At 50.9% G+C, this 13,290-nt stretch overlaps 1 protein-coding gene across 2 annotated transcripts in view; it reads right to left on the minus strand.

Annotated features, from left to right (window-relative positions):
• LOC138754919 (active breakpoint cluster region-related protein-like) overlaps positions 1-13,290 on the minus strand; it is a 212,474-nt gene that overhangs the window by 30,254 nt on the left and 168,930 nt on the right. For both annotated transcript variants that reach the window (XM_069919933.1, XM_069919934.1), the window contains exon 13: positions 594-698. In XM_069919933.1, the coding sequence (XP_069776034.1) occupies positions 594-698 (105 nt within the window). The remainder of the gene's footprint in view (positions 1-593; positions 699-13,290) is intronic.

Here is a 13,290-nt window from a genome sequence, read left to right on the forward strand (position 1 = left end):
CCCAGCAATTAGATCAGATTCAATTCTCCTTAGGTATTACTACTCTGATGTCAAATATAACAGGAAAGAAATAAGACTGAAACATGGAAACTCTCCACAGGACAGGCAGCTTGACACGGTAGAAGTTAATTCTCAGCCATTCAAACCCGTGCCGCCTAATTACACTCAATTAGGAGGCAGGGAGTAAACTGGAGGACTAAAAGAAAACCCACACAGACACGAGGAGAATGTACAGCCAACGCTGAATTCAAACCCATGCTGCCAGCTCCGTAACAGGTTTGCGCTAATTGTGCCGGCCGTCTGTGGAAGAGATAATGATGCCCAGAATGGCCCTGTCATTGTCAGCCTGAAATATGATCTGTTTCTCTCTCCGTAGAACCCGCCTGACTTGCTGACTGTTTCCAGCATCTCATGATTTTATCTAGGATTTACAGCGGTTGTCCTGATTTTCATTCCCTAACGAGAAAGAAATGCTTCTCTGCGATCTGATTTGGAGCTCCTCAGTCAATGGGTTCGGCGGGTCCTCCCGGCTCAATCCTCCCCAGTCAGTTCAGGTTGCACAGAGGGTCCGCCTTCGGCAGTTGTTGGCTTACCATCGGAGTTGCAGTGGAGAGGCTGGTGGCGAGCAGTACGCTGGTTGTAGCAGAGCTGGAACAGGGCCTGCACCTCGCAGGGAGTCCGGGAGAAAGGGTGTAGTCCTGGGAGAGGCAAAGTGGGTGGGAGCGTCAAAGGGCTGCCTGAGAGGGAAGGTGGGGGGGAGGTGGGTGTGATGCAAACATTGCACTTGGATATGTTTAAACGCACACGCACATGCGTGCGCGCACACACTAACATACATAAACACACAAACACACACATATGTAAACATACGAGACATACTCACACAAACACACACACACACAACTCTCACACACATGTAAACACACACAAACATAAACAAATATGCACATAAACACATGCACCTACAGACAGACACATGCACACACGTAAACATGTGCACACATACATAAACACAAACAATGACACACACAAACACACACAAAGCCACATGCACACACATGCAATCACAAAACATGCATGCACACAGACACATAAATACATGAATATGAACACATATATACTGCAATAGCACACTGACATACACAATAAAGCACACATGGGCAGATAAGATAACTCAAACACCAACCCAGCGACACACACACACACACAAACACACACACACACAACTCTCACACACGTAAACACACACAAACATAAACAAATATACACATAAACACATGCACCTACAGACAGACACATGCACACACGTAAACATGTGCACACATACATAAACACAAACAATGACACACACAAACACACACACAAAGCCACATGCACACACATGCAATCACAAAACATGAATGCACACAGACACATAAATACATGAATATGAACACATATATACTGCAATAGCACACTGACATACACAATAAAGCACACATGGGCAGATAAGATAACTCAAACACCAACCCAGCGACACACACACACACACACACACACACACACACATTCACTCCTTGGAACCCACATTATGCATCATGACAGGATATTGATAATCTACAATTATCAAGATATCTCATTTCTAGTTTCAGTTCAGTAATCTTTTCTGAACCAGTCTTTATCTTATTTCTTATCACATCAAGAGAGACCAAGACTTTATTCCTGGTGTGGTCTGACCCAGGGATACAGAGATCAAGAACTATGTACGGTAATCCTGGTGTGGTCTGACCCAGGGATACAGGGATAGGGTACTGTTTATGGAGATGCTGGTGTGGTATGACCCAGGGATACAGAGACCGGAAACTGTGTAAGGTGATCCTGGTGTAGTCTGACCCAGTCATACAGAGACCGTGTTTTGTGTAAAGTGATCCTGGAGTGGTCTGACCCAGGGATACAGAGACCGGGAAATGTGCATGGAGATCCTGCTGTGTTCTGCCTCAGGGATACAAAGACCGTGATCTGTGTACAGTGATCCTGATGTGGTCTGACCCGGGGATGAAGAGACCGGGAACTGTGTACGGTGATCTTGGTGTGGTATGATCCAGGGATACAGAGACTGGGAATTGTGTACGGTGATCCTGGTGTGGTTTGACTCAGGAAAACAGAGACTGGGAAATGTGTACGGTGATCCTGGTGTGGTCTGACTCAGGGGTACAGAGACACGGACTGTTTATGGTGATCCTGGAGTGGTCTGACCCAGGATACAGAGACCGGGAAATGTGTACGGTGATCCTAGTGTGGTTTGACCCAGGGATACAGAGAGAGACAACTGTGTACGGTGATCCTGGTGTGTTCTGACCCAGGGATACAGAGATGGGCACTGTGTATGGTAGGTGATCCTGATGTGGTCTGATCCAGGGATACAGAGAACTGGAACTGTGTACTGTGATCCTGGTGTGGTCTGACCCAGGGATATAGTGACCGGGAACTGTGTACGGTGATCCTGGTGTGGTCTGACCCATGGATACATAGAGCAGGAACTAAGTACGGTGATCCTGGTCTGGTCTGACACAAAGATACAGAGACCAGGAACTGTGTATGATGATCAAGGTGTGGTCTGACCCAGGAATACAGAGACAGGGTACTGTTTATGGAGATGCAGGTTTTGTATGACCCAGGGATAGAGAGACCAGGAAATGTGTACGGAGATCCTGCTGTGGTCTGACCCAGGGATAGAGAGACTGGGAACTGTGTACGGTGATTCTGGTGCGGTCTGACCCAGGGATACAGAGATTGGGAACTGTCTACGGTGATCCTAGTGCGATCTGACTCAGGGATACAGAGACACGGAACTGTGTACGGTAATCCTGGTGTGGTTTGGCCAAGGGATACAGAGACCGGGAACTCTGCAGAGTGATCCTGGTATGGTCTGACTCAGGGATACTGAGACTGGGAACTGTATACGGTGATCCTGGAGTGGTCTGACCCTGGGATTCAGAGACCCGGAACTGTGTATAGTGATGCTGGTGTGGTCTGACCCAGGGATACAGGGAGCAGGAACTATGTACGGAGATCCTGCTGTGGTCTGACTCAGGGATACAGAGAACAGGAACTGAGTGCGGTGATCCTGATGTGGTCTGACCCAGGGATTCTGAAACCGTGAACATTGTACGGCTATTCTGGTTTGGTCTGACCCAGGAATTCTGAGGCCGGGAACTGTGTACGGTGATCCTGGTGTGGTATGTCCCAGGATACAGAGACCGGGAACTGGGTACGATGACCCTGGTGTGATCTGACCCAGGGATACAGAGACCGTGAAATCTGCAGAGTGATCCAGGTATGGTCTGACTCAGGGATACGGAGACCGGGAACTGTATACGGTGATCCTGCAGTGGTCTGACCCTGGGATACAGAGACCCGGAACTGTGTATAGTGATCCTGGTGTGGTCTGACCCAGCGATACAGAGAGCTGGAACTATGTACGGTGATCCTGGTCTGACTCAGGGAAACAGAGAACAGGAATTGTGTACGGTGATCTTGGTGTGGTCTGACCCAGGGCTACAGAAACCGGGTGCTGTGTACGGTGATCCAGGTGAGGTCTCCTTCAGTGAAACAGAGACCGTGATCTGCGTACGGTGATCCTATTGCGGTCTGACACAGGGATACAGAAACCGGGAACTGTGTTCGGTGATCCTGTTGTGGTCTGACCCAGGGATACAGAGACCGTGAACTGTCTACGGTGATCCTGGTGTGGTCTGACCCAATGATACAGAGACAGGGATCTGTGCATGGTAATCCTGGTGTGGTCTGACGCAGGGATACAGAGTTCGGGACCTGTGTACGGTGATACTGGTGTGGTCTGACAAAGGGATACAGAGACCAGGTACTGTGTACGGTGATCCTGCTGTGGTCTTCATCAGGGTTACAGAGACCGTGATCTGTGTACAGTAATACTGGTATGGTCTGACCCAGGGATACAGAGACCAGGACATGTGTACAGTGATGCTGGTGTGGTCTGATCCATGCATGCAGAGACCGGAAACTGTCTACGGTGAGACTACTGTTGTCTGACACAAGGATACAGAAACCGGGAACTGTGTTCGGTGATCCTGGTGTGGACAGACCCAGGGATACAGAGACCATAAACTGTGTAGGATGATCCTGGTGTAGTCTGACTCAGTGATACAGACACCGTGATCTGTGTACGGTGATCCTGGTGTGGTCTGACCCAGGGATTCAGAGTCCGGCAACTGTGTAGATGATCCTGGTGTGGTATGACCCAGGATACAGAGAACGGGAACTGGGTACGATGACCCTGGTGTGATCTGAACCAGGGATACAGAGACCGGGAACTCTGCAGAGTTATCTAGGTATGGTCTGACACAGGGATACCGAGACCGGGAACTGTATACGGTGATCCTGGAGTGGTCTGACCCTGGGATACAGAGACCCGGAACTGTGTATAATGATCCTGGTGTGATCTCCATCAGGGTTACAGAGACAGTGATCTGTGTAAGGTAATCCTGGTATGATCTGACCCAGGGATACAGAGACCAGGACATGTGTACGGTGATGCTGGTGTGGTCTGACCCATGGATGCAGAGGCCGGTAACTCTCTACAGTGAGCCTGGTATGGTTTGACACAGGGACACAGAAACCGGGAACTGAGTTCGGTGATCCTGCTGTGGACTGACCCAGGGATACAGAGACCGTAAACTGTGTAGGGTGATCCTGGTGTAGTCTGGATCAGGGATACACAGACCGGGAACTGTGTATGGTGATCCTGGTGTGGTCTGACCCAGGGATACAGAGACCCGGAACTGTGTACGGTGATCCTGGTGTGCTCTGACTCATGGATACAGAGACCAGGTACTGTGTATGGTGATCCTGCTGTGGTCTGACACAGGGATACAGAGACCGGGCACTATGTACGGTGATCCCGGTGTGGTCTGACTTAGGGATACAGAGACCGGGAACTGTACGGTGATCCTGGTGTGATCTGACCCAGGAATTCGGAAACCGTGAACTGTGTACGGTGATTCTGTGGTGTTTTGACCCAGGGATACAGAGACCAGGTACTGTGCATGGTGATCTTGCTGTGGTCTGACGCAGAGATACAGAGAGCAGGAACTGTGTACGATGATCCTCCTGTGGTCTGACCAAGTGATACAGAGGCTAGGAACATTGTACGGTATACCTGATATGTCAGACCCAGGGATACAGAGACCGGGCACTGTGTACGGTGATCCCGGTGTGGTCTGATCCAGGGATACAGAAACCCGGAACTGTGTACGGTGATCCTGGTGTGGTCTGACCCAGGGTTACAGAGACCGTGATAGGCACTGTCTATGGTAGGTGATCCTGTTGTGGTCTGACGCAGGGTTACAGAGCCCGGGAACTGTGTACGGTGATCCTGTTGTTGTCTGACACAGTGATACAGAGACTGTGATCTGTGTACGGTGATACTGGTGTGGTCTGATCCAGGGATGCAGAGACTGGGAATTGTGTACGTTGATCCTGGTGTGGTCTAACTCAGGGATACAGAGACCGGGAACTGTGTACGGTGATCCTGGTGTTGTCTGACCCAGGGATATAGACCCGGAGCTGTGTACGGTGATCCTGGTGTGGTCTGACTCAGCTATACACAGACCAGGAACTGTGTACTTTGATCCTGGTGTGGTCTGATGCAGGGTTACAGAGACCAGGAACTGTGTAGGGTGATCCTGTTGTGGTCTGACTCAGTGATACAGAGACTGTGATCTGTGTACGGTGATACTGGTGTTTTCTGATCCAGGGATACAGAGATCGATACCGTCCTGGGAGCCCCTTCTATCCCAGAAATTTTCAAATTGATTTTTACAGGCTTGGTCCCAGTTGGCAATTACACTACTTTGTTCCGCTCCCGTGTCCACCATAAACACCACCTCTTCTCCCTGGGGACCAATTTTCAGTTTTACTATGGGTTCCCTCTTATACTTGGTCCCCAACACCCGGAACCCCTGACCCCCCTAATCTTCTTCCATGAGTTCGAGGGTCCGCACTTCCCTCCTATATCGGGGGCATTCCCTCTTGAAGTGTCCTTCCTCGTTACAGTAATAGCACTTAGCGGGTCTCCTGGGTCTCTTGGATTTCTTGGGGTGCTTAGAGGTGAGTTTTGGGTACTGTGTATTGTAGGTGATCCTGATGTGGTCTGATCCAGGGATACAGAGAACTGGAACTGTGTACGGTGATCCTAGTGTGGTCTGACCCAGGGATACGGTGACCGGGAACTGTGTACAGTGATCCTGATGTGGTCTGACCCAGTGATACAGAGACTGTGATCTGTATACGGTGATTCTGGTGTCGTCTGACCCAAGGATGCAGAGACTGGGAATTGTGTATCGTGGGTGTGGCCTGACCAAGGGATACGGAGACAGCCAACTGCAGCTGGTGATCCAGATGAGGACGGACCCAGTGATACAGAGATGGGTACTGTGTATGGCAGGTGATCCTGGTGTGGTCTGATCCAGGGATCCAGAGAACTGGAACTGTGTACAGTGATCCTGGTGTGGTCTGACCTAGGGATACAGAGACCGTGGTCTGTTTACGGTGATCCTGGTGTGGTCTGACTCAGGGTTACAGAGACCGGGAACTGTGTACGGTGATCCTGTTGTGGTCTGACTAAGGTATACAGAGACTGTGATCTGTGTACAGTGATACTGGTGTTGTCTGATCCAGGGATACAGAGACCCAGAACTGTGTACGGTGATCCTGGTGTGGTCTGACCCATGGATACAGAGACCCGGAACTGTGTACGGCGATCCTGGTATTGTCTGAGTCAGGGTTACAGAGAGCGGAACTGTGTACGGTGATCCTGGCGTGGTCTGACCCAGGGATACAGGGAGCCGGTACTGTGTATGGTGATCCTGGTGTGGTCTGACCCTGTGATACAGAGATAGGGACTGTGTATGGTAGGTGATCCTGTTGTGGTCTGACTCAGGGATACAGAGACTGTGATCTGTGTACGGTGATACTGGTGTTGTCTGATCCAGTGATACTGAGACCAGGAACTGTGTACGGTGATCCTCGTGTGGTCTGACCCAGGGATACAGAGACCAGGAACTGTGTACGGTGATCCTGGTGCAGTCTGTCCCAGGGATACATAGATCGTGATCTGTGTACTGTGATCTTGAAGTAGTCTGACCCAGGGTTACAGAGACTGGTAACAGTGTATCGTGGGTGATCCTGGCGTGGTCTGACCAAGGGATACGGAGACTGCAAACTGCGTCCGGTGATCCGGGTGTGGTCTGACCCAGTGATACAGAGACCGGGAACTGTACGGTAATCCTGATGTGATCTGACCCTGGATTCCAGAGACCGTGAACTGTGTACGGTGATCCCGGTGTGGTCTGATCCAGGGATACAGAGACCCAGAACTGTGTACGGTGATCCTTGGTGTTGTCAGACCCAGGGATACAGAGACCGGGAACTGTGTACGATGATCCTGCTGTGGTTTGACCAAGGGATACAGAGTCTGGGAACTTTGTACGGTATAACTGATGTGGTCAGACCCAGGGATACAGAGACTGGGCACTATGTACGGTGATCCCGGTGTGGTCTGACTTTGGGATACAGAGACCGGGAACTGTGTACGGTGATCTTAATGTAGTCTAACCCAGAGTTACCGAGACTGGTAACTGTGTATCGTGGGTGATCCTGGTGTGGTCTGTCGAAGGGATACAGTGACTGGGAACTGTGTATGGTGTATGTTCCTGGTGTGGTCTGACCAAGGGATACGGAGAATAGCAACTGCGTCCGCTGATCCCGGTGTGGTCTGACCCAGTGATACAGAGATAGGTACTGTGTATGGTAGGTGATCCTGATGTGGTCTGACTCAGGGATACAGAGACCATGGTCTGTTTACGGTGATCCTGGTGTCGTCTGACCCAGTGATACAGAGATGGGGACTGTATATGGTAGGTGATCCTGGTGTGGTCTGACTCAGGGTTACAGAGACCCAGAAATGTGTACGGTGATCCTGGTGTGGTCTGACTCAGGGATACAGAGACCGAGAACTGTGTACAATGATCCTCGTGTGGTCTGATCCAGGAATACAGAAACTGGGAACTATGTACGGTGATCCTGGTGTGGTCTGACCCAGGATACAGAGAGAGAGAACTGTGTACGGTGATCCTGGTGTGTTCTGACCCAGGGATACAGAGATGGGCACTGTGTATGGTAGGTGATCCTGATGTGGTCTGATCCAGGGATACAGAGAACTGGAACTGTGTACTGTGATCCTGGTGTGGTCTGACCCTGGGATACAGAGACCGGGAACTGTGTACGGTGATCCTGGTGTGGTCTGGCCCAGGGATCCAGACACCGTGAACTGTGTACGGTGATTCTGGTGTGGTCTGACCCAGGAATACATAGACCAAGTACTGTGTACGGAGATCCTGCTGTGGTCAGACCCAGGGATACAGAGTCCGGGAACTGTGTACGGTGATCCTCGCGTGGTCTGATCAGGGATACAGAGACTGGGAACTGTGTACAGTGATCCTGGTGTGGTCTGACCCAGGGATACAGAGACCCGGAACTGTGTACGGTGATCCTGGTGTGCTCTGACTCATGGATACAGAGACTAGGTACTGTGTATGGTGATCCTGGTGTGGTCTGACCCTGTGATACAGAGATAGGGACTGTGTATGGTAGGTGATCCTGTTGTGGTCTGACTCAGGGATACAGAGACTGTGATCTGTGTACGGTGATACTGGTGTTGTCTGATCCAGTGATACTGAGACCAGGAACTGTGTACGGTGATCCTCGTGTGGTCTGACCCAGGGATACAGAGACCAGGAACTGTGTACGGTGATCCTGGTGCAGTCTGTCCCAGGGATACATAGATCGTGATCTGTGTACTGTGATCTTGAAGTAGTCTGACCCAGGGTTACAGAGACTGGTAACAGTGTATCGTGGGTGATCCTGGCGTGGTCTGACCAAGGGATACGGAGACTGCAAACTGCGTCCGGTGATCCGGGTGTGGTCTGACCCAGTGATACAGAGACCGGGAACTGTACGGTAATCCTGATGTGATCTGACCCTGGATTCCAGAGACCGTGAACTGTGTACGGTGATCCCGGTGTGGTCTGATCCAGGGATACAGAGACCCAGAACTGTGTACGGTGATCCTTGGTGTTGTCAGACCCAGGGATACAGAGACCGGGAACTGTGTACGATGATCCTGCTGTGGTTTGACCAAGGGATACAGAGTCTGGGAACTTTGTACGGTATAACTGATGTGGTCAGACCCAGGGATACAGAGACTGGGCACTATGTACGGTGATCCCGGTGTGGTCTGACTTTGGGATACAGAGACCGGGAACTGTGTACGGTGATCTTAATGTAGTCTAACCCAGAGTTACCGAGACTGGTAACTGTGTATCGTGGGTGATCCTGGTGTGGTCTGTCGAAGGGATACAGTGACTGGGAACTGTGTATGGTGTATGTTCCTGGTGTGGTCTGACCAAGGGATACGGAGAATAGCAACTGCGTCCGCTGATCCCGGTGTGGTCTGACCCAGTGATACAGAGATAGGTACTGTGTATGGTAGGTGATCCTGATGTGGTCTGACTCAGGGATACAGAGACCATGGTCTGTTTACGGTGATCCTGGTGTCGTCTGACCCAGTGATACAGAGATGGGGACTGTATATGGTAGGTGATCCTGGTGTGGTCTGACTCAGGGTTACAGAGACCCAGAAATGTGTACGGTGATCCTGGTGTGGTCTGACTCAGGGATACAGAGACCGAGAACTGTGTACAATGATCCTCGTGTGGTCTGATCCAGGAATACAGAAACTGGGAACTATGTACGGTGATCCTGGTGTGGTCTGACCCAGGATACAGAGAGAGAGAACTGTGTACGGTGATCCTGGTGTGTTCTGACCCAGGGATACAGAGATGGGCACTGTGTATGGTAGGTGATCCTGATGTGGTCTGATCCAGGGATACAGAGAACTGGAACTGTGTACTGTGATCCTGGTGTGGTCTGACCCAGGGATATAGTGACCGGGAACTGTGTACGGTGATCCTGGTGTGGTCTGACCCAGTGATACAGAAACTGGTAACTGTCTATGGTGATCCTGGTGTGACCTGACCCAGTGATACAGAGACCATGATGTGTGTACAGTGAAAACTCCCATGATCTCTACCTATTGATTTTCACACATATACGTTATCTCCCTACAAATTTGTTCCTCTAATTTTCTTGGCCCATTTGGTGGTCTGTAATACACCCCTATTAGCAACCTCTTGCCTCCTCCACACCTCAATTCCACCCAAACAGCCTCACTGGTCGAACCCTCCATACCATCCTGCCACATCACGGCAGTAATGTCCTCCTTAACAAGCAGAGCAACTCCTCCTCCTTTTTTAACCCCTGATCTATCATATCTAAAACAAATGTATCCTGGAATATTAAGTTGCCAGTCCTGCCCCTCCTGTACCTGCCACAATATCGTGACCCCAAGTATCTATCCATGCTCTCAGCTCATCTACCTTGTTCACTATGCTTCTTGCATTAAAATATATTCATCTCAGAGAATCACCCTCACATATATTCTCTTTTTTACCTTCTACCCTAATCTCCATACTACCTTTGTTATCTTTTTTATTCCTAGCTAGGTGGCCATACTCCCTGGACACTGCTCTCACACTTTGTTCCCCACCCCCCTGACAAACTAGAGATCTGTGTACGGTGATTCTGGTGTCGTCTGACCCAGGGATGCAGAGACTGGGTACTGTGTACGGTGATCCTGGTGTAGTCTGACTCAGGGATACCCAGACCGGGAACTGTGTACGGTGATCCTGGTGTGGTCTGACCCTGGGATACAGAGACCGGAAACTGTGTACAGAGATCCTGGTGTGGTCTGGCCCAGGGATCCAGACACCGTGAACTGTGTACGGTGATTCTGGTGTGGTCTGACCCAGGAATACATAGACCAAGTACTGTGTACGGAGATCATGCTGTGGTCAGACCCAGGGATACAGAGTCCGGGAACTGTGTACGGTGATCCTCGCGTGGTCTGATCCAGGGATACAGAGACTGGGAACTGTGTACAGTGATCCTGGTGTGGTCTGACCCAGGGATACAGAGACCCGGAACTGTGTACGGTGATCCTGGTGTGCTCTGACTCATGGATACAGAGACTAGGTACTGTGTATGGTGATCCTGCTGTCGTCTGACCCAGGGATACAGAGACCGGGCACTATGTACGGTGATCCCGGTGTGGTTTGACTTAGGGATACAGAGACCGGGAACTGTGTACGGTGATCCTGGTGCAGTCTGTCCCAGGGATACATAGATCGTGATCTGTGTACTGTGATCTTGATGTAGTCTGACCCAGGGTTACAGAGACTGGTAACTGTGTAATGTGGGTGATCCTGGTGTGGTCTGACCAAAGGATACGGAGACTGCGAACTGCGTCCGGTGATCCAGGTGAGGTCTGACCCAGTGATACAGAGATGGGTATTGTGTATGGTAGGTGATCCTGGTGTGGTCTGATCCAGGGATACAGTGAACGGGATCTGTGTATGGTGATCCTGGTGTGGTCTGACCCAGTGATACAGAGACCGTGATCTGTGTACGGTGATCCTGGAGTGGTCTGACTCAGGGATACGGTGACCGGGAACTGTGTACAGTGATCCTGGTGTGGTCTGACCCAGTGATACAGAGACTGTGATCTGTATACGGTGATTCTGGTGTCGTCTGACCCAAGGATGCAGAGACTGGGAACTGTGTATCGTGGGTGTGGCCTGACCAAGGGATACGGAAACTGCCAACTGCAGCTGGTGATCCAGATGAGGACGGACCCAGTGATACAGAGATGGGTACTGTGTATGGCAGGTGATACTGGTGTGGTCTGATCCAGGGATCCAGAGAACTGGAACTGTGTACAGTGATCCTGGTGTGGTCTGACCGAGGGATACAGAGACCGTGGTCTGTGTATGGTGATCCTGGTGTGGTCTGAGTCAGGGATACAGAGACTGGGAACTGTGTCCGGTGATCCTGGTGTGGTCTGTCCCAGTGATACAGAGACTGGTAACTGTCTACGGTGATCCTGGTGGGGTCTGACCCAGTGATACAGAGACCGTGATCTGTGTACGGTGATCCTGGTGTGGTCTGACCCAGGGATACAGAGACCCGGAACTGTGTACGGTGATCCTGGTGTGGTCTGAGTCAGGGATACAGAGACCGGGAACTGTATCCGGTGATCCTGGTGTGGTCTGACCCAAGGATACGGAGACCGGGAACTGTACGGTGATCCTGGTGTGATCTGACCCAGGAATTCGGAAACCGTGAACTGTGTACGGTGATTCTGTTGTGGTTTGACCCAGGGATACAGAGACCAGGTACTGTGCATGGTGATCCTCGTGTGGTCTGACCCAGGGATACAGAGACCAGGAACTGTGTACGGTGATCCTGGTGCAGTCTGTCCCAGGGATACATAGATCGTGATCTGTGTACTGTGATCTTGAAGTAGTCTGACCCAGGGTTACAGAGACTGGTAACAGTGTATCGTGGGTGATCCTGGCGTGGTCTGACCAAGGGATACGGAGACTGCAAACTGCGTCCGGTGATCCGGGTGTGGTCTGACCCAGTGATACAGAGACCGGGAACTGTACGGTAATCCTGATGTGATCTGACCCTGGATTCCAGAGACCGTGAACTGTGTACGGTGATCCCGGTGTGGTCTGATCCAGGGATACAGAGACCCAGAACTGTGTACGGTGATCCTTGGTGTGGTCAGACCCAGGGATACAGAGACCGGGAACTGTGTACGATGATCCTGCTGTGGTTTGACCAAGGGATACAGAGTCTGGGAACTTTGTACGGTATAACTGATGTGGTCAGACCCAGGGATACAGAGACTGGGCACTATGTACGGTGATCCCGGTGTGGTCTGACTTTGGGATACAGAGACCGGGAACTGTGTACGGTGATCTTAATGTAGTCTAACCCAGAGTTACCGAGACTGGTAACTGTGTATCGTGGGTGATCCTGGTGTGGTCTGTCGAAGGGATACAGTGACTGGGAACTGTGTATGGTGTATGTTCCTGGTGTGGTCTGACCAAGGGATACGGAGAATAGCAACTGCGTCCGCTGATCCCGGTGTGGTCTGACCCAGTGATACAGAGATAGGTACTGTGTATGGTAGGTGATCCTGATGTGGTCTGACTCAGGGATACAGAGACCATGGTCTGTTTACGGTGATCCTGGTGTCGTCTGACCCAGTGATACAGAGATGGGGACTGTATATGGTAGGTGATCCTG

Source organism: Narcine bancroftii, chromosome 2, assembly GCF_036971445.1.
Source record: "Narcine bancroftii isolate sNarBan1 chromosome 2, sNarBan1.hap1, whole genome shotgun sequence".
NCBI classification, from domain to species: domain Eukaryota; kingdom Metazoa; phylum Chordata; class Chondrichthyes; order Torpediniformes; family Narcinidae; genus Narcine; species Narcine bancroftii.